Source organism: Notothenia coriiceps, unplaced genomic scaffold (assembly GCF_000735185.1).
Source record: "Notothenia coriiceps isolate Sejong01 unplaced genomic scaffold, NC01 NC01_scaffold00037246, whole genome shotgun sequence".
NCBI lineage: Eukaryota > Metazoa > Chordata > Actinopteri > Perciformes > Nototheniidae > Notothenia > Notothenia coriiceps.
The window spans coordinates 7,247,745-7,270,579 of record NW_011369947.1 but is presented as its reverse complement, the minus strand read 5'-3'; the positions used below and the strand labels follow the sequence as shown (position 1 = coordinate 7,270,579).

The 22,835-nt window shown below is 42.0% G+C and overlaps 1 protein-coding gene across 1 annotated transcript; it reads right to left on the bottom strand.

Moving 5' to 3' along the window:
• Nucleotides 1–3,055: 3,055 nt before the first annotated feature.
• On the bottom strand, nt 3,056–22,342 carry slc35f3b (solute carrier family 35 member F3b). Its single transcript, XM_010794670.1, has 7 exons — nt 22,190–22,342; nt 10,821–11,163; nt 8,468–8,687; nt 5,625–5,750; nt 4,967–5,159; nt 4,743–4,832; nt 3,056–4,190 (listed from the first exon to the last, which is right to left on the bottom strand). The coding sequence occupies exons 1-7, from the start codon at nt 22,263–22,265 to the stop codon at nt 3,949–3,951; spliced, it is 1,290 nt and encodes a 429-aa protein (XP_010792972.1). The 5' UTR covers nt 22,266–22,342; the 3' UTR covers nt 3,056–3,948.
• Nucleotides 22,343–22,835: the final 493 nt, after the last annotated feature.

Below are 22,835 nucleotides of genomic sequence, written 5' to 3'. Positions count from 1 at the left end.
CAGAAGTGTGATTGATGGATACAGATACAACATTTAATTTTTGAAAGAGCAGAGGTGGACAAAAAAGGGAGCCATTGTCATGTGTCAGCACACCTCTCCATAAACCACATTGAGACAGTTTTCATCTGTCTGTTATTTTCAGAGTTTTCTATAAAATGTCACAATGAAATAATAATTGTCGTCGATTAGTTTATGTGCATATACGTCTGGAAATGTGATATGAATTCAAAGGGAGGCTAAGTGATAGCTATGGTTGGCGTTCAGAGTTATTAAAAGGGTAATTCTAAGGGGGAGTCTTGTTTTATATATATATTATAAGCTGTTAGTGCTTTTAGTCCATCCAAAGATAAGTAGGCTACCTGAAGCATTCATTGTGAAAATAGGACAGTTAATAGTTTGAACAGCTAATAGACGGTTCGAAAAACACATCTGAATATTATTTGGATGCCAGTACATGTCCTGTAAATACATGTGTATTGCTTGATTAGTAAACTGTTTATTGTCAGTAACTCTGCAACAGAAAATGCAAAGCAGGTGCTTTATGGATGGACTGAAAGCACAAAGATGAACCATCTAACCCAGGGATGGCAAACATACGGCCCGCGGGCCGGATCCGGCCCGGGAAGCATTTCAGCTTAGCCCACGGAGCTCAAGGACTTTGCTAAGTAGGCTGTGAGAGGAGGAAAAAAAAACTGCTATTTTGAATCCTTCCACTAGTGGGCGCACTACCGCACCGGTACCAGTGAGAGCGCAGCCAGACTGTCAAACAAGTGATGAGTAAGAGTAGTGATTGCAGTCAATAACCTCTGACACCCTCATCCCCAAATGTCTCTGTCAAAAAAGAGAAAAGTGGACACGGAGTGCCGAGTTTTCCAAGAAAAATGGACTGCATCCTATTTTTTTACAGAGGTAAATGGAAAACCTGTATGCTTGGTGTGTTCGCAGCAAGTTGCTGTGCTCAAAAAATATAATATTCGCCGCCATTATGAGACTCACCATGGAGAGAAATACGACTGCTTGCAAGGACAACGGAGAAAAGAAAAGATAAATGACCTGCTATCAGGTCTAAAGAAACAACAGGCCGTTTTTACCCGCAGCCGAGATATAAGTGACGCAGCAGTGAAAGCCAGCTATCTCATCGCTAACGAAATAGCATCAGCCTCAAAGCCATACTCTGAGGGTGAGTTTGTGAAAACATGCATGCTGAAGGCTGCAGAAATTATGTGCCCTGAGAAGCGACAGGCTTTTGCCAACATTAGTCTAACGAGGAATACAGTGAAGGATAGGATTGCCGATCTTTCAGCAGATTTGGATAGCCAGAAAAAAACAAAAGTCAAGTCATTCGTAGCATTTTCAGTTGCAATCGATGAGAGCACTGACATTACAGATGTTGCTCAACTGGCCATATTCATTCGTGGTGTTGATGAGACTTTAACGGTCACCGAAGAGTTCCTTGAGTTGGTTCCTATGACAGACACCACTGAAGCGGATGACATTTTTAGCGCTCTCGTTGAAGCACTGGACAGGGTTGGAGTGGACTGGACCTGTGCTGTCAGTCTGGCTACAGACGGCGCGCCATCAATGATTGGGAAAAAAGCAGGTGTTGCAACGAAATTCAGGGAGAAAGTACAAGCAGCAAATGGAGGAGATCGTTTTTGGACATTCCACTGTATTTTGCACCAGGAGGCATTGTGTTGCAAGTCGTTCAAAATGGATCACGTCATGAAAGTGGTTGTCCAAACGGTTAATTTCATCCGAGCCAGAGGGCTGAATCACCGTCAGTTCGACAGCCTCCTCAGTGATAAAGACATCACCTGTAGCCTACCATATCACACTGAAGTAAGGTGGTTGAGCCGAGGTGCCGTGCTGAAGCGTTTTTCTGATCTACGCGAGGAAATTGGACAGTTCATGGAGAAAAAGGGTAAGCCAGTGCATGAATTAAAAAACCCAGAATGGCTGCAGGACCTTGCATTTATGGTGGATATTTCAGAGCACTTGAATAATCTGAACATAACGATGCAAGGTCGCAAAAAAGTTGTCACAGAATATTATGACAGCATACGCGCATTTAAGTTGAAGCTGGCTTTGTAGGAGACACAGCTGTCAAGTGGTGACCCTGCTCATTTCCCTCATCTAAGAAATGTGCATATGACCGGAGTTACTGCTGACATGAGACGGTACAAAAACAAAATTACGGAATTGCTGCGGGAGTTTGAGCGGAGGTTTCAGGTCTTTGGTGAGCTTGAGACAGAGTTTGCAGTTTTTCGCTCGCCATTTGCAGTTAAGGCTGCGGATCTGCCCGTCGACATACAACTTGAGATAATCGATTTACAATGTGATCAGGATTTAAAGGACAAATTTGCCTCGTCGGACTTGGGCACATTTTATCGGTATCTTTTGCCAGGATACCCCAAATTGACAGCCCTGGCAGCAACGGTTTTGAGCATGTTTGGGACCACCTACCTTTGTGAACAGGTTTTCTCTGTAATGAATATTACTAAAACAAAGCTGCGCTCAAGACTCACACACAAGTGCCTGAATGAAATAATTAAATTGGCTGCTAAGTCAGGATTTTAAGCCTGATATTGATGCCCTTGTGAGGGCTAAAAGATGTCAAGTTTCAGGAGCAAATTAATCAGTTCTGTGACCTCAGTTCTGTGAAAATAAGAACCTACTGAAATATTTGAAAATGTTATATTATTCTGTCACTGAACATTGTGTATTATAATGTCAATCAGCAGCTTCAATAGGCAAAAAAAAGTTTGATTTGATGTGACACTGTGGCTGCACTGCCAATATAAAAATTCTATATTTTCAAGGCAAGGGAGGTAACTCAAACTCCTCACTTAATAGCTCCCACGTTTTTATTTGCATTTTGTGGTGAGTCAGTTCAGGTGGAAACTGTGATCTGTTGTAAAGAACATGTGTGTAGCACTTGAAATTGCACTTGTTTGTCTTAATACAGTACATTTCAGTTTGTTCATAACGTTTTGCGTCTCATTACATGTGGACATTTTCCGAATACTTGTAGCTACTTATTTGACTTAAATTTGACTTAAACAGAAATATTGTCGTTATGTAGGGCCTGTGGGTTATTATGCTATGATGTTACTGGTCCGGCCCACTTTAGATCAAAGTGGGCAGTATGTGGCCCCTTAACTGAAATGAGTTTGCCACCCCTACCCATTAAAAACTGTTTTTTGATCTCTCGTGCCTTAACTGTGGGCCTGAGCAATGAGTGTCAGCTTTGACAGAGTAGGGGTTAGCCCCAGGAAAGCATATGACCACAGGGGGCCAATCAGTGTGGTTAAATCGGACCTGACCTCTTTTCTCAGGATGAACAGAGACACACTTCTTCTCTGTCTCAGATTGATCCTCAGGTTTTCAGACAGGTCCTCTCAAACCAGATGAGCCCATTGGGTCCACAGCTCACCGACATGAACGGTGTGACACAGCTATGTACAGTGCACCAAAGGCAGGTATTTGTCATAGAGTTTACACACAGTTTGCCTCACTTTTTGTTTTCAGCATTTTAGGCATTCTTCTTTGGATCTCAAAGGTGTGTAAATGTTAAAGACAGCAAGTCCACACGGTGTTAGGCCTGCCTCCAAAAAGGTTGCTTTTTTGCTCGGAACTGATAATATCAGGCAAGTTGGCAAGTCTTCCCAGGTGCAAGGATGTAGAGAATCCATGGATTGATTAAGAGGTACAGCCAAATTAATACATGACTTAATCAGTTATACCTGATAATCTTTTGGGTTACAATAAACATTGTCCATGCACCAACTTTGACAACTCGTGAGTGGAAAGGACATTAAATGAATGATTCTCACATTCCTGCATCTCCCCCCTTGACCGAAGTGTTACTGATCAGAGGGCAGTCTAAAACACTTTTTTCCATCCAGGGAGCTTCATGAAAAAGAGGGCAGATCAAATATCCTGACGTCTTCAATGTGCAAATGTTGACATGGAGGTCCTGGCTCTCCCTCTCCAGTTGAGCCCGGTGGTGGCGCCCGCCTCAGCGCTGCCCTCTGCTGGCTCGTCTCTCTTGCGCAGCTTCGTGCTGAGCTGGATGATGCACTGGTCCCAGTCCTCCGGTAGCAGCAGCATGAGGAACCCCAGGCAGATGATGAACACAGCAATGAGGCGCACTGTGTTGAAATTAATTTCACATGTGTGGAGGTCCACCACTGTAAAAGGAGAAGCACGTGTCAGTACGAACATATGAAGAAATGTATATCCATTGTTCTTTTTATACACTTTTATAAAGTTATGGTTACAGACTCTCTTAACCTCACTAAACTTAAAAACATTTTAAGAAATAAATTAGATGAATTGGTAAGAAGAGACAGCACCAAAAACAACAAAGATAAATATGACTGAAAGCCTTTTATTCCTTCACATTTTCTACGGATATTGCATTAATATGGTTATCGTTAATTATTTGGGCCACAATAATTGTGTAGTCAAAGTCTGATACTTTGATACCAATAACTTTAACTAACAAACAATAATCGATTGAAATAATGTCAACAATGCATATGCAGAAGGGGAATGTCAATCACCATGAATAATGTGTTTTTCACAGAAAATATTACAGTTTACAATAATAAGAAAACAAATGTGAATAAGTTCTACTCTCCACCAAATATAGATGATACATTTTAGTGTGATTTCCTTTCTTTTTAAAATGGTGGCTGGTTTTAAAAAGTTAAGTCTGGGAGAAGAGCCAAGAGACTTACTGGCATTTACAGGAACACTTAGGACGATGCCAAGAGATATTAATGTTGGGTATGTTATCGCGACGCCAAAGTTCAACAGGACGTTGAAAGCTGTGGGAAGAAGCACAGAGTAGCAGCAGACAACAACATTAGCTTATGAAATCATAAAACTTTCAAAAGGATATTTATGGGTTGCATAATCATTGCAGTATAAGATGTGTGCTTCATATGTCATCTTTCCGTACCAAACATCAGGCCTGCAACCCCGCAGAAGCAAGCCCAGGGGATCTCTCCAGGTGAGTCAATGTACTCCACGTGAGTGAAATACAGGATGAGCGGCACGAAGCTGATGAAAACAAAGTTGGCGCTTCCAACGATGCTAAGAAAGAGTGCAGCCTCTCCGAATTTGGCACTGCCCAGGACCATCTTGAAGAGCACCTGAGGACATCAAGGGAGGAGGGTCATGAATGCATTGAATCCGCCCCCTTTAAGAGCAGAGGGATATTGCAGAGGGGTGCGCCTGCCAACTAGCTGCCATGTTTTCTGGCAGCGGGCCGCGGCTGTCTGTTTATCACATTAGGCAACACGGACAGAAGGGCAGAGGAGACCAGAGCTCTGTCAAAATATATCTGACCCGAAACATCTTTGATCGGAACATAGCAGCCCAAGGCCGGCAACCAAACGCTCACATAACACCAGTTCTTTCATCTGAGCCTTATTTCATAATCCCCTCCTGTCTTCTGCCACCTGGTTACATAAGCAGCAGGGAGCTAGTCCAGGATGTCTTATATAAGACATCACTATTCATACATACGTTTAGCGATTTATACATGTTTTGAACCATTGCAAATAAAGGCGAGGTTTATGGACGGACATAAGGTTAGTGTCTTTACAAAGAAATACCTTATATAGGGCTGACATCGAAGCAGAGGCCACGACCAACGTGATGCCGATGACCGAGTGGCTGTGGAATCCATCAGCGTAGGTCATCATCACAATGCCTGCTATGGCCAAGATAGCAGCTACTATCTGTGGAGAGGAGGAGGAACATCAGCGGATGACGGATGGGCAACACGCTGCTCGCAGTGAGGCGATAAAGACGCCCGAGCCTTTATCGCCGTGCAGGAACACAGCAGGCACACATGGCACATTGTGAATCACTGCAGAAGCATCACGGGACAAGGCTCATAATGATATAATTCGTTTTTATTTTATAGTCATCAGCAGACTGCTCATTTGGTGTTTACAGTGGCGGAATAATAGTACATAGAGTACAGAGTATTTCTATTCAATGCTACTTAATACTTGAACTCCAATTACAGTCTGAAGAATATATACTTTTTACACCACAAAATTGACACATTTAAGTTATTAGATGAAGCCAGGTTAAAAAGTAAAATGTTTTAACAGAGAGAATTTCTCTTTGTACCAGGAATCAGAAAATCCTGTCAATGGCAAACAGAAATTATAGTTTTTTTTAGAATTAAACGTTATATAAAATCAGGCTATGATTAATATATGAGCAGACCCCTCTGTAAAAACCTTTAAAATATAGATAGGGATGAACCTGGAGAGGTTGGTGTATGTAAGAGCTACTGAATTAAATGTTCCATTTTTTATTTTTAATGTAATGGATTTTTTTTTTGTATGCATACTGTATTGATATTTTAGCAGAGGATCATCTTCCACCTCTGAACAGAGCAAGCGTTCCAACACAGGACAGGCAGCTTCTGTAGTGTTGATTGTCTGCCATTGATTTTTGCTACACTGCCATCATGTTTACAGACCAATCCCCCCCACTTGATCCACCCCCCCNCCCCCCCCTCTCACGCCCACTTCCCGCTCCTTGCCTCTGAGATTGTCAGACCATCCAAACATCACCAGAGCATCAGTTTCATCTCGCTCTCAATCAGCCTTGAAGAATACAGACCAAAATCGTTCAACTATTAAACTTAGAGCATTTGTCTTTGAATGTGTGTGTGTTCGGCTAAAGAACAGCGTAAGGGACATTCCACAGACCAGTGTATTAGCCCTGCGTTAAAGAGGTGTCAGGAAGATAAATGAGCCGTGTGTTTTTGCTTTGCAAAAGTCCTTGGGCACCTCTGGAACAATGGCTCTTTCTGCAAGGCATGCTGCCCCGTCAGTCAGTGCTTCACTTCCATTTCCTGTGAAGGGTACTTACAAGGTCAGCGCCCTCCATGTGAAAGTGCTTTAGTTTCTTGAAATGTTTCAGCACAATGTGAGGGTCAAAGGGGGGAAAAAACATTACGACACCTGCTCATTGAGATAGGATTTGTATTGGTGTAGTAATAATTACTAGGTTGAATCCTCTTATCCCTCCTTTACAACTGATACATCCAAATTCATGGCACACATCAGCTCAAAAGCTCTTTTATTAGTTTCATGACCTTCATCATGACTTTGCCTCCAAACACAGACATCTTTATTTGTTTATATCACTTAAACAATTTAATATCGCTGTTTATTAAAGATGATTTAGTATCCCCCGTCTTTCTCTCTCCCCTCCTTCACTTTCATGACAAAGTCGTCCAAGATCCCCTGCATTGCTGCAGACATTCAAACACCGCAATCCCCACCACCAAGATGGAGAGGGAGGGAGAGAGAGAGAGAAGCTGGGGGTGTGAGAGAGCGAGAAGCAGGATTATAACAGTACTTGTCTCTTACTGAGGCCTTTCATCGCAGATAATGGGGGTGGGGAGTTGGGGCACGCACGAGGGAGAGCCGGGGTGGTGAGTGAGTATAAAGGAGAAAAAAAAGAGGGGAAAGCCATTCTGCAGGACGGCTGCAGATATGAAAACATCTGAGGGGGCGGAGAGAGCGGGAGATTCCTCAATCCATAAAAGCTAAACCCTCACTCCTCTGCTTCTTTCTAGCAATCCAGACACAATCAGTGACAAACACACTCAGGAGGAACATTTGAATGACACAGCGATCACTGGTGGGAAATCACGTTGTCACACAGGTAACATGCTCTCTACTGGACCGTAGTGTGTTCGGTCAGAAGAACAAAATTGTTTTCAACCCTTTGGGAGCTAAATACACGGAGGTCTTGGCATTACAAGTGATCTTTAGTTAAAAATAGAGTTGATAGATACACAACATTTGAATCCAGACTCCACCATTAATGCCTAGAGGAAATTCTGGACCTCTTTCTGAGAGGCACGATAAGAAGCCTTAAGGCAAATGAAGGTCATCTCGTCCTATCCAGCATACAGCAAGCCTTTACCTGACAATTTAGTAGGTTATTGGACAATATTGACTCATCAAAGATTTAATGCAAATAATAATAGAAGCACAGACACATACACAACAATATTCAATTCAATTGTCTATGTTGATGGTCATGACCTTTCCAATGTGTCATTAGATTAACTTGAGGGTTGACTAGGCGATTAGGCGAAAAAGTCGATATTTGGTTGACATACTGTACATTTAAAAATAAATACGATATTGTGGCACTGGCCACGCTTAAATCCCAGCCATGTTTGAGACTTTTATTGTTAGGGAAAGCAAGGATGATCAGACACTCAATTAAAATATATTATCACTTCCTGTTGTAGCCATTACATTATACAAATGACTGTCTTTACAGTTGCTTGTTTTGTTTTTTATTATGTTGTTTATTACGGGTAGAGGTGATGCCAGGAGAGCAAAACATGTTTAACTTGCTGTTTTTGACCTTTGCTTGACTCTATATACACACAAATACAGGCAGGTGTACTCACCCTGACCCCCATGAAGCGGTCTCTAAGTACAATCCAAGACAGCAGGAAGACGAAGGCCTTGTTACAACAGAAGAGCGCCGAGGCGTCTGTTGTGTTGATCTTCCTGAGGGCCTGCAGGTACAGGTAGTTGGTGAGGATCCACAGCAGGCCAAAGGGAGCCACCTTGGTGAAAAACACCTTGGGTGTAAGCCCGTCATCCCCGAAAAACCTACTGCACTCCCTGTGCAGAAAGATAATGCAGAGGCTCAGTGTTAGAATATTGGAAATGGAGTTGATTCGTGTTATAACGGACTGGGACTTTGATCAATATTTATGAATACAAACAGCTCTCTGTGAACATATGATACCAGAGAGACCAAAGACTTTAATCAGTGATGAGAGTGTGAAAGATTTCCTAATTTCAAAAGTAAATAAAATCGAAATAAAAGTTTCATCGCAGTGCTTGTGGGAACAGGAGAATTAAGTCAATATTAACAAATATAATTGGATCTGCCACAAGGCATTAAAGTTAAATATTTCTGAAACTAACTTTTATATGACTCGTCTTTGCCAGTTGTAAGCTCAAACATATCAATATATTTTAAGTACATAAAGGGCCTACATAATATTGTTATATATTTGTATGTATACAGTATAACAATATACATATATGAGATTGTATATATGAGACTTTATTATATAAAACTGAGAAACAACAATAAACCGTCAAACTGGTGATATGTTGTGGTCTTGAAGAAGTGATTTAACTTAATGTACTGTACGTAGTTTAGTTTTTCAATGGATATTATACAAAATTCCAGCTTCAGTCTGGAATTAAGCCCTGCCTGGAAAAGTCTGAACCACACACAAGAAGATGTACGTTTCAAATAATGAAATGGATGAACATTTCCTTAAATAAAAGCAGACATTCTTAAGCTTCAGCCTGACATTCAATATTTCACACTGTGTAACGAGAAGGATGAACCAAAGCGTGACATTAGGTATCAGTATTAAAATACTTCTTTGTGGTCATGTTCTCTCCATAAATATATTTTTGAACTGTTCCACCCAATAAGACGTTCTGCTGCATCACTCTGCTGTGATGCCAAGAAGAACTCCCCCCCTCCCTACCTTAGTCAAACTATAAGATGAATGCGTTTTTGACATTTTGATTGTGCTTTTGAGTTACACCGTTTACGCTGCTGTGAGGATGATGAAGCAGCAAAATCTGGAGGAGTGACTGGAAACTGTGGAGCAGCATTGTTATGAATCAGATCCAGGAAGCTGAGTCAGCAGTAAAACACACTCCCCCTTTATAAACACACTGATTCAGTGACAATCACATCAAAGTATATCATCATTTCATTACAGACACTAGATACGCCACTTTTAAATCACAACCATTGACAGTTTGTGGCTTTGTTTCTTCCGTACTGTTGCACTCATGAGACCCGTAATCTGCATTGATTTTGGAAACTCTACAACTGTGCTGAGGACGGTAATTTAGCTTCTAGCAGATCATAAAGTCACAGCTACACTTTATATAAAGAGACAGGACAGCTATTACAAATGTCAACTCCTACTCTACATTTCTCAGCTTGGTGTGAAAATCCTCAGCACATCCAGTGTGGTTACAGCTGCAGGCAGCGATAACGGGTCCTAACACATCCATGTGAGTCGGGGGTACTGGTGGGACATCCATGGTTGTTGCTGTGCATCTCTCTGATGGGCGAACATTGCAAGTAAACATAAGTTCCTGTATGGAGTGTGATGCACTGGAAAATACACACGGAATCTTGTTCGCCTCCTTTGTATGCTATGTGACGCTTGAGAACACAATGTTTCTCTGTGTTGACAACACAAATTACTTTCTTTGTCTGCTTCAACAACATAACGTCAATCTGATGATGTTTCTCACATTAGGCTGACTTCCTGCTGCCAGTATGTGTTGCTATGAAAAGACAATAAGATTTATAGACGATGAACTTGATCTAATGGACCAATCAAATGATAGGATTTCAATGGCCCAATCAAATTGCTCAATCTAACTGGCCAATCAAATCATTACCATAACACCCTGTTCCTCTAAATCCCAGATATCTTCCCCAGTTTAAGCTTGTATCCACTGACACCCTGTGGGTTTTTGAGATTGATTCTAACATTTTACTTTTCAAATAAAGGCATTCTTTCAAAGGAAATGTTGAGACCTCTGACCTAAGACTCCTGGCTGCTTGTGCTTGACTCTGGAACAGACCCTTTTAAGAGAAGCCAAATCAAACCCTATTTGCTTTCTTTGTCTCACTTTGTAGCTTATTATTTCTCATGTGTTATATATTATCTCTGTTTAAAGTGAAATGTTGTAATTGCTCCTCACCTGAATCTCTGTCTGGGCGTCTGCCTCTCTGGACTCTTACACAGATGGCCGATGTAGTAGAGTGGGAAGAAGAGGGAGTTCCAGCTGGTGGCGAACCAGGTGAGGGTGAAGGGGGCGTCAAACTGCTTAAAGGTCAGCTTGGCCAGCTGGGTGGAGCCTGCCCAGGAGCAGCATACACACATCACCATGGCGACTCCCCACAGGGCCTTGCTCACCTGTACGGTTGTTACTCTGATGCAGCAGTGCAGCTTCCGTTTGCTGGAGCTCGACTCTGCTCCGGCCACAACGCCCGCGGCCTGTGTGTCTGTGGGGCCCACCACACTGTCCCTGATGTGGTCTTCTCCTAAAAGACGGACACATGCATGTTAGTGTTACAGATAAACACTGATAACTAAAACAAATCTAAATCAGGGTGATTTATTTCTGTATTTCTTCAGCAGAGGGTAATCCTTTAGGGTTATCAAAATAACCATTTTCAAACCCATTTCAACAAAAAAAATATTATTAATTATCAATGTATTTATTATATTTCTTCCAAGTTGTCATGTTTAAAATATGGTTTAGCTTTGTACTGTACATGTACTGTACATGTGTAGGAATTACTTGAATATCTCTTGCAGTAAATATGGTCTGAGAGCTTTTACAGCATTTTCTTCTCTGTGAATGACTTCAGGTCACCCATGTCTTGCTGCCTTTTTCTGGCTAAAAATAGCTTCTTTCACAGTTTAATTGAACTTGAAGGTAATCAATCAGACATCTGAGTAAAAAATGTGGTTATCAAGTGTGACAGGCTGCAGCCAAACAGAGGACAAAAGAGGGCAGATCTGACATCCAATCCAAGACGACCTCTTCTCTACCTCGTGAGTTACAATGACGTGTGTGTGTGTGTGTGTGTGTGTGTGTGTGTGTGTGTGTGTGTGTGTGTGTGTGTGTGTGTGTGTGTGTGTGTGTGTGTGTGTGTGTGTGTGTGTTTGCCAGAGCACGCACCGCCTAACTTGGCTATTGCTCCTGTCAGAACCTGATAGCTCCCATACTTCTTTAATAATTGTGTGAATTGAAGCAAATAACTGATGTGCTGTTTTCTGTCCAACTCACCCACACCCACCATGCTCTAAAGATGGTTCACTTACCAAGGTCATGTTGTTACCTTGAGTGATTGAACATACTTATGGATGCATGCCTTATTTTCTCCTTTAAACAATTCAGTTTAAGCTGTGTTAACTAGTGTGCAGAAGCATAAAAGCTATAAAGCTCAATGCAACAATAGATACATCCTTCGTTCAGCAGATCTGTATGCAGACAGCCTACCCGAGACTATCCAACTCTCAGTGATATTTAGTATTGATCAAATGAACATAACTTGGCAACAACAAAGATCCCTGACACTATTATCAGTAGCCTCAATAAATCATTTTATTTGAGCCTAACAAACCCTACAGCTCTACTGTCGCCACTGAAAACAAAACTATGAGGCGACACATTCACAATCAGGGCAGAGAGGGGACAGCACAGCCAACAAAAAGCCAGACATACATTCTGTTTCATAACGGTTATTTAACATGGACCATGTATCCTGCCCTTCAACAAGTTAAAATGGAGGGATCTCCCTAATGGTGCTTTCAGGGGTAATGATGTGCCGCAGGGAGCCTTTTGCCTTTTTATCGGCACTGTACAGCTGCCTGGAATAAAAAATGCGCTTCAAAAAGCCATTGCCGGACAAGCATAATTCTATCTAAAGTAGGGGTTACACTGTGAAAAATAAGACATTAAACTTGTATTATTTCACTTATCCTGTGTCAGCTTATTGCCATAAACCTGGCACTGATTGCACTGTCTGCCTTTATGTTAATGTGATCTGTGAAGTCAAAGGGACACTTATTGTTTTATATGAAGGTTTGCTACGTATTTTGTTAAATAGCTTTATTCACGGGCATTCATCACGCCCAATGAGAGACTCATTCTTCCTGGAGATGCCTCTGACCTTGCCAGGTGGTCCTATTAAATCACAGATTAACATCCCTGATGACTATCACCCCCCATGCTAATGCCCCGGCTTCCCCTGGCTCTCTGTGATGCAATTAAGATGAAATGATGCTTCACTATTTGGGCATGTTGAAAAATGCTTTCTACTCCTGAAAAAAGTAATTGACAGTTCCGAGACAGATGTGGCATCAATGAAAGAGGATTCAAGATCATTGTCTGTTCCTGCAACAAAATGGTGAATCAGCAAAGACAAAAAGAAAAGAGACAGACGCATGAGGGGTGTCTGTCAAAGTCTTGGGTACAAGGGTGAGAGTTAAGTTTCTCTATTCTGAGCCTCAAAGCCTCCATGTCTTTCTGAAGGTCATGTCTTGATCACGCTGCCCAGTCTGTCCTTCCTGGGCCACCGTCCCACATCCTGTGGCCCTGGCCCACTGCTGCTTACTGCAGCACAGTTTAATCTTCCAAATGCAGTGATGGGCCAAGCCAATCAGCTCATAGAGAAGCGCTGAGGCCCAGCTAAGCATTTCCAGCTCTGGCATATGTGAAAACACTTTGTGTTATGACAACATTAAGCGTTTATTATTCCGCTCACACTCTGCAATTAGGCTGTTAGCATGAAACTCATAATACATTCTCTCTTTTATTAAATGAAACACATTTGTATAAATTATTAATCAAAGCTTCTATTATCTATGCAGAGGCATCAATATATATACATTTGTTATCCACTGACGTGCTGACTCAGGGATTTGAAGCCAACATAGTACCTCCTTGAGCCTGACGGTGACTAATGATACTGGGTCAACCTTCACTGCTAGTGATGAACAATATGGAGCACCACTGAACTCATCAGTGAGAGAGCTGGGTCAGTAGAGTGGCTGACTGAGATTTGAAGGCTCCTTTACTAATGTCACTTGAAGCCATACCATGACTAAAAGAGTCTCCTTATGTAATTGGTAAATGATTCACTGAAAGCTCTTTACTTTATCAGTTCCTCATCAAATGTCATCTGTCAAGGTCAGACATAGCTGCGACGAAAGGCCTGCATTGCAATCTTTGGTTTGATTAGATGCAGTTTTTAAAATATCTTAAAAATTAAATTCAATACTAAAACAGATTTAGATTTGGTTTTGTTTGAGATTACTTTACAAGTGAAAACATCTAAACGTATTCACCAAAGTGTATGTCCAGTTGTGCTTAACTGAAGCTAACATGCATCTGTGAAATCACTTCAGACAGGAAGAAAGTGTGTGGAGTCCTTGTAGGAGCTGCTTTGGATCCACTCTGACAGCCGTCTTCTTCTTAAATGCATTCATCCCAACCAACCACTCAGCCGTACTGATGCTTGGAACACCATGGAATTTAATATGCACAGGTAAAAGTGGACTCAAGAGTAAAAAGATTTCGCTACCAAGGTAAAAAGGACTTATTTATGCTTTTGGTGCCAAATGCCCGAATGGAGATTGTAAAAAGGGCTAAAATGAAGCCATTCTACCTCTAAGCCAGATTTCCTAGCCTTTGCCCATGGCCTTGTTTCTCTCATGTAGGAGACTAGACAATTCAGCAGAAAACCAAGGATTGTCTAAAGATAAAAATAAGACCATGCAGTTCCAACTTCAGCACACAGATTGATTTTAACCCAATCAAAACCAAACAGATCAAAACCCTGCTCCACAAAATGTTTTGTGTCTCTTTTCATTATGAATGCTTTCAAATCCAAAATATAATAATTATTAGAAGCAGTTTTCTTTAGATGTCAATCTTTTTATTGACCCGGTTAGGTAGTTTTGTTTTATGACTTGGTTACAAAACTTACCCTTTAAAATAATTTTTTAGATTGGACTTTCAATTCCAATTGGTTTTATCAGGGCGGTGGTGGCAGTCCATATGGACTTGGCTTGGCAACTTGAAGGTCACCAGTTCAAGTCCCGGAAAGACTAAGTGCTACCGAGGTGTCCCTGAGCAAGGCACTGTTCCCTACACTGCGCTGTACATAATTGCAGCCCACTGGTCCTAACACTAGGATGGGTCAAATGCAGAGAAACAGTTTTCTCAACCCCGCTTTGTATTTATCACAGCAAAGTGTTCAATTCATACTTAATCAACAATATAGGGGAAAAATCGCCCCTGCATCTCTGTGAAAATCTGTTGACAAATCAGTCTCTTCACCACTGTTGGCACAGTAGATCAATCTCGACCTTATATGCTCCTTTGTCTGTCTATAGTGTGTTAGTTCACTGAGCACATGGGGAGAGTAGTAATTACACATCCCACTTCCAGAAGGTGATGTAGCACTCCTATTGGTGTTGAGATTTATCTGGCCGGTTTTCCAGTTTCTCTCCCACCACAGGCCATGCCTCCCCACCAGCGCTTTTCCCACTTCCGCTCTCCTCCCTCCCCATGCAGACTCTGCAGTGCAGATCTCTCCTGCTGATAGCTGCAAATCCCAAATGTGCCAGCATAGCTCTGCCTGGCTGCCTGCTCTCCCACGTCACAGAAGAGAGGCCCAGAAAGCCCAGCTATGGCTTCCAGAACCACCACCACCACTCACTCTCTTTGCTGACCCGATACTCACACAACAAGAAACCACATCCCAGCAGGCTACAACAGGCTGGCGTTAGTTCAGCCGGGTGGCCGCACAGCTGTCGAGAGTCTTCACCAGGACCTGGTGTTGGAGACGCTGAGGTAAGAGAGGTTTGTCTGTTTGTCTGTTTGGCGACACCTCTGTGGGAGAGAGAGAGGTCTGCAGCGCTCTGCCTCAGTGAATCAGAAAGGTAAACAGATCAATCACCGATACACACTTCAGAGAAACTCTTCTCCTGCCTCATGGGTCTCTGCTTTGTGATGAATATGAATTGACTGGTAATTCTGTCATTCTCATAATCAATTGTTATTCCATGCTTATTTATAACATCAAACATAAGTTTATGTCTGGGTGTAAGACATTAACTCTTAATTCTAATGGCACCTACACAAATGTGAAGGTTTGTGACGCCAGCGACGTACACAAAGGGCATCAACTCTAAGGGGGGGAATAAATCCCCGGTTGATCCCTAGGAACACTTCAAACTCAACCTTTATTTAGACTTTTGCTACAGTACACCTCGGTTCAGTTTAGTGACTGCATCTGTCACTAAATGTCACTAAATCTGTGAAGTCTACTGAGACAAATGTAACATTTGTGATATTGGGCTATATAAATAAACATTGATTGATTGATTGATCTTGCACAGTTACAACTATATCATAGTGACAAAAATAGGTCCACACACACACAAACTCACTCATTTACATGGTTGAAAATAACAGTGTCTCTGTTGCGGCTGATACAAATGCGAAATGTTGGTTAATCTTCAGCTTTCACGCAACATCAATCATTGCATAAGTGCAATCCCAGGTTAACTAATGCCGTTTTTCATTCCCGTAAAAAAGTCAGAGCCTAACATCCTGCATTTGTTTCAAAAGCAAGACAATTTCTAGAATGTAGTATTAACTTCAGACTACAAATGTCACATTAGAGACGGATGGTTGTTTTACCAAGGCAGGTCAGACAGACAGGCAGCAGTCACGGTCTTTGTCGTCTAAGTCTGACAGTGTGGGAGTCTTTGATATTCCACTGTGACAGCTGACAATCAGAGGCCTTTCAACACACCAGAGCAGCCTCATCTGACAAGATGTCTGGCTCAATCACACAACAGAGAGTCAGGCGGCAGCCCCCCCCCCGCTGCGTCCACCAGCTGAGGTGGTACCACATGGGCCAAGGGGACAAAGGCCCAGGAGGGCAGACAAGGGCGGGACGACTGTTACTGATCCTGCTCTCCTCACTGCCTGACCGCTTTCTCTTTCAACCTCAAAGGACAACAGAGCAACTTCCTGTCCAAGTTGCAAACTTGTTGTTTGTCACCGCCCTGACCTGCCCAGCTGGTTCAACAGATGCTCACGATGCAGGTCAATGCTGCAGCCCTCTGATGCCTCATTGGTGAGTGTCACGACAAAACACCGCTGCAAGCCAACCGGTGTGTGTTTTTGTGTGTGACCGTGCACTGTGCAGTATTCTAGCAATTACTCACATTTGGCAGCAGGTACACTGCCCAACAGTATTTCCCCCAGACCTGAAGTGCCCCCACTCTCTCTTGCAGTCCCTTACAGCAGCGACTCTAGTGTGATGGACCTGCAGTTTAACAAACTGGCAAGAGTCCCAGCACTTTCCCGACAAATCAATATTTAAAAGATTGGCCATAGCGTCCCTGTAGAAGTAGTGGATAGACAACCACCGCAGGTGTACACTCTGAGTGCCTGCCCAAACAGCGGTTATACTCCCTCCCTGTACTACAAGAAGTATATCAGAGTTACATTAATGTTAACTAATAGAGTGTTCACATACTTCCACATTTCCATGACATCACTCCTGTAAAATGACCCTCACAGTTTGATGACTGGTTAGTTTTTTTAATGGCATCAAGAGAAAAAAACAAGTAATTTTCAGAGGTGAAATGCACTGAAGCACACTACATGCATTTTTGCTGACAGGGTTCCCGGGCAAGCCACACTAACTACAACCGCTGTAGGGGAGTAGTAGTATTATTGTTTTACTTTAGCTTTTTAATAATTAGGCTTCTAGGTACACAGCAAATACCATCTGGTTTACTGGCTGAATAAGACATTTAGAGCGGATAGGCAGCAGCCTCACACCCTAAAGAAAGCTATTCGGATCAACTCCCTTCAGGATTATAGCATCGAGCTTCCTCTTTACACATTTATGTAGAGGATTTTGCTAAAAGATGAAACACTATGATACAGAAGGCATTTTCTTATACAGAATACAAATGAGATTTGCAGCAATTAAGTTGTGGCAGCAAACCTCAAATGAACTTCTATAAATTAATCAATTTGGCTATAACATCAAACCATCTATTCAGTGAAATATCATTCATTACAATTAAACTGATGGCTTTCTCTGCACACATACACACTCTGCATTACATAAACCGGAGCACAAGCTTGGCCTGGTAATACAATAAAAGGCCCTGTCATTGTGTATTCATTGCACACTTATCAAGCGAGAAAGGCCTGTTTCCCTCGCTTTTTAAATGAATTTAAAAGCATTAGGCTTCTCCTCTGACTACCTTCAAAGTCAACTCCAATTACATTCAAAGGATCAAAGGGAGACGTAACATTTGAATGGGGCTTGCAGAGGAAAGCTTGAACATGATAGCTGCTTCTGATGATCTTTTAACTACACAGAGGCCGCAGATTCAAAATGCAGGTATGTTAGACCTTTGTTTTGACAGGTGTAGCTTCATCTCAACACACCTTTTATTTACACATGCCTGAATGTACACTGACATGCAAACACGACACATGCAAACGAGTAATAGATGCAGGATTCTATTTATGTTCTTTTTGAGCGTGCTTGAAGGAAACATGTCACGTTATTTCTTTGTGCTTTTTTTGCAAAATGCACATATTTTATTAAGATTAAGATGACTCATGCATGGTGCACAAAGAGTAGGGCGGACAGGACAAATCAACCAACCCTTAAATCCATTACTTTATGCAAAATACTCACATGGAGCTATTATTCTGAGTACATTTTCTCGACACGTCTTTATAAAACCTTCAAGCAGACAGAACGAGAGACTAGTGCGATGGAATCACGCCAACCATGACGCCAAATCAAGCGATTCTGGCTCGTATCACACCAATGTTCCATCTTCATTCTTGTCTCATCCACACACCTGTAAAGTTGTATAGCTGCATCTTACAATGTCCACAGGCTAAACACCTGGCAAATTACTTTTAAAAAAAACGCATCCCTTAGTAAATCCTGCCAAAGCAGTTATCTCCAGGAGCACATTTTTCAACGATGACGCAGACACAGACTCCCAAGGTGAAAACAACACCTACAGTATTACACTCTGTCGCAGCTTCTAATAAAGCAAACTGTAGAGTGTGCACAATACAATGACAATCCATCTCACCAAGAAACCCTGAAGATCTCATACTGCGTTAAATGGGTTAATTCTCTGTACATTTACACCTCTACTTCTGCATGTTAAAAGTTATGATTTGCTATATTGAGATATAGTTCTCGTGTTCAGGGTAGATGGAGCCCTGGAGAAAGGGTCTGTGAAGTCATTATAGCAGCTGATGAAATATGACCGGCTTCCTCTTGGACGAATGAATCACTTTTAAAAGACGCCTGTTCTGTTTCCAAGTGTGTAATGAAATTACTGAGATTAAAGAGATTTTTATGAACTTTTAACCCCTGCCTTTGACGACACAACACGGACATTCCTCAAAGAGATGATCGCTAGAAACACATTTGAAGAGAAATCAATAATCATCATCCAGGAGCCGATGGTTAGGGGAATTAATCAAAAGCAAGAGGTAAATAGTGCAGATGAAGACAGTGGATCACACTTATGGCTGTAGGAGGCAGCAGTAGACCCAGAAATGGACAAAACAAAGTCATTAAAATAACATTGGATTATGCTTGAGAATAGACGGTTGGGTTACTAGCCTCAAGGATTTTAACAGAATATGGGTGGCAGTTCCTCCTGTCCCTAAAATATAAAACAGGACTGAATGGCTTAATGTAGAAAAGCTAGAATCAACGATCAAATGATTTGAACATTGATTCTATTGTCATAACATTTTCTCTGTCTTGATGCTGTTTAAACACGAATACGCGCTGTGGCTGTTAACTGGACACAAAAAGAAAGAAAACAAAAAAGAGATCCCACACCGAAAGAAATATATCTTTGACAGTCTGGAGCAGGTTGTTAGTGAAGAGAACAGAGATGTTGGAGCTGGGGTTACATAAGCAGCGGAGTGTCTGAAAAGCTGTGTGTTGATCCGCTGTAGCCCCCTGCGACTCCCTCCTCCTTCAAACAGCTGCTGAAATGGGGAGCCGAACATTCACTTCATAAACTCTACAGCTTTCACTCTCTTCAACAGTTTACACAACTTTATTACCCCCATCACACACATTTACAATCCCTTCTCTTTCCACAGCACTGCTTTTGTTAATTCCGTATAACCAAGCTTGTCATATAACAGCACGCCATCTCAACTCTTCGGAAAATATTATATTTTGAGCTGTCATTCACCGAAATAAGCTTTAAATCGTTGCTTATCCAGCAGCAGTGATTCTTCTGAGGTTATCCAGAATGCCTTGCAGTGAGTGAATAATTATGCAACACAGTATATACAGCTACAGCATCTGGGTTTAAGTTCTGCGGTGTCCATAGCAGACTGCAGGGAAATCCCTGATTTATATTCAAGCAGCTGGTCAAGCCATAAATTATGAATAACAAAGTATTTTCATACATTTTCACTAATAAAGCTGGGAACTGCAAAAATAATGGAGGTATAAAGCTTCAAACTATTTCACAGGTATATATTTGACTGAATTCACAATAAAATACAACTTAACACAATTCCTTAAGAGGTGACACTGACAATTTAGCATATTACCAGCACCTGCTGTGGTGTCTATTACATATATTAAGCATTATCTTACTGCACTGCACAAAGGAAAGCTGCCAGCAGCACAACATAAAATGAACAAACAGCAATTCAATCTGTAAGTCATCATACTCACTTAGGACTGTTTTCATGCATCACGGCATGTGTACATATCACTTCATCATGCAAATTAATAAATGTATTCCAGGAAGTTTGCAATTCAGATTAATCCTAATTCTTCTTTTTAGGTTGCCTGCGAGATGGCAATGTGCTAGCAGCCTTTGCGATATGCCAAACGCTGAGAAATGCAGTACTCCTCTCTGCTGAGGGGGGGATTAAAGAATGCATAACACCACTCATTCACACAGGAATGAGACCAAGGAGAACATTGTAGTAAAGGGAGCAATGACACACCATGTTGAAGATGACAGCATGGTGATGACACACATGGGATTCAGAGAGGAGTTGTCCCTAATAATGGCAACAGGAGATGTCTTATTGGTGCTCCTTAGAGACTGAGACTGCGGGGAGACCAACTTTCATCTACATGTAACAGTTGTAAATATGCAGTGGGGTTTATTTGTAAATCATTTTGTATAATCACACAAATTCTATGTTTTATATTGAGTAATTCTGTGTTCTTCATTTTATTGAATGCTCAATACCTGACAAGGTCAGAGATCAGTGGGCTGAAGTGTGGTCGCGGAGACCGCTTAACGCAGTGGTTCTCAAACTTTTCCTGTCATTCCCCATTTTGAAAAGGTGGGCCTTTTCAAGCCCCAACTGTTCCTCATCGCTCCAATAAAATGGTAGGCCAAGCTTAAAATTGTTGTGAGCTACTTTTGCACATTTTAACATTATTATATGCTTACCTTTAACCTTTGTGTGCTGTTTGGGTCTGTGGGACCCGTTTTCAGTATTTACTAAAATAAGATGTATCCAATTTAATTATTTTAACCTGCTTTATTTTGGGGTGGACCTCACATCCTCTAGGGGGGTCCGGGGGCATGCACCCCCTGGAAGATTTTTTTTTTTTTAAATGTTGAAGTTAAATGTATCAATCTGGTGCACTTTGAGCACAAAATGAATTTATAGATACAACTCTCAACACTCATATGAAAGGGAGCTGACTTTTTAATAATCCAAACATCTTTAGAATATGATCACAACCAATAACAAATCATTTAAACTTCTTTATTCTTATCTTATGTTACCTAGTTAGCGTTCTTTCTTTTTATTTATGTATATTTTACTAATCACTCCCCTTTTAAACTGTTTGATGAATGGGTTCACGTCCTAGCTGTTCTGGTGTGATGCTCTGGTATCTTAGCTGTTATGTGATGGGTGGAGGGTGGAGAGTGTGTGGGGGAATCCCTGCTGCAATAACAACTTCACATCCTCCCTATGGACCTGTAAATGTAGCAGCGTTCATTCAAGCAAACTTACTTCACCAGCAGCAGCCACCACCACACACCCCCCCCGCACCCGCCCCACCAATACACACATAATGCGGTCAATAATAAAAATATGGACAATGCACTTCTATAATAGGCTTCATTTTGTATCTTTCCAGCAACATCACGCGATGAAGAAATCATGAATAAATAACGAGATTAAATTCCGAGTGCATTTGGTTACTTAAATGCAAACATTGACGAGGAAGCTGTCCAATGGTAAAACAGTTTCCGCAAAAGATGCATCTAAATGTTACGGTAATTGCGCGCTTGATTGGTTCCAGTTTCGTTTTATCTTGCTCAAAATAAGATGTCCTAAAGTTGACCCATGTCCTAATTAAGAAACGTGAATCCCTCTCTCTATCAGATCAGCAGAGTCATATATACATGTGCCCATAACACACACACCAGCCCCAGTTTGCGGAGTATCAGGCGGTCTAAATGGATATGAACTCCCCCTACCTTCCACTTTGGTGAGGGTGAGCACCGGACTGTTGCAGGCAGACAGCGGGGCGACCCTGGCGGAGTGTTTCTTCATGATGATGAGCTCGGATGGGCTGAGCTCTAAGCCGCTTCGACTACATCCCTGAAGCTGATTTGGTGCAGACACCAGACCACTTGATGGGACCCTTGATGTGCCTAAAGCCGCTCTCCTGCTCTCTGTCCCCTTGAGTCCATCCGACTCCCTGTCGGTGATTTTTTTTCTACCTCTGTCGGCTCCCCCCACCCCCTTCCTCCTCCACTTGCCTTCCCTCCTCAAATCTGCTCGATCCAGTGCGCCCTGGCTGGTCTCTCCTCACGTACAGTTTAGCTGCAATTCGCCAACGTCACACATCCATCAGTCTTCAAAAAAACATCACGATCACCACCCACCCCCACCTCCCACCACCCAGTGTCCCGAGGCCCACCTGTCCTCTGTCCAGGGTCGGGGGAGCTGGAAGTGTCCGGACTGAGACATTGACCTGGCAGCCTGCAGGCAAACTCTATGATGGGACCAGTCAAGAGGGGGGGACGGTTTGGTGTTGTTTGTCCCATAAACTACACTCTAATTGGAGTATATATTTTTTCTATTTTATCTAGGTCAACGAGGAATCCAATTTAACCCCAT

Coding starts and splice junctions, on each gene's coding strand:
- slc35f3b (XM_010794670.1), bottom strand. CDS start 22,265: ATGAAGAAACACTCCGCCAGGGTCGCCCCGCTGTCTGCCTGCAACAGT. Junction 5,751..8,467: donor ACCGCTTCATGGGGGTCAGG/GTGAGTACACCT, acceptor TCCTCTCCACAG/ATAGTAGCTGCTATCTTGGC. Junction 5,160..5,624: donor CGATGTCAGCCCTATATAAG/GTATTTCTTTGT, acceptor TGATGTCCTCAG/GTGCTCTTCAAGATGGTCCT.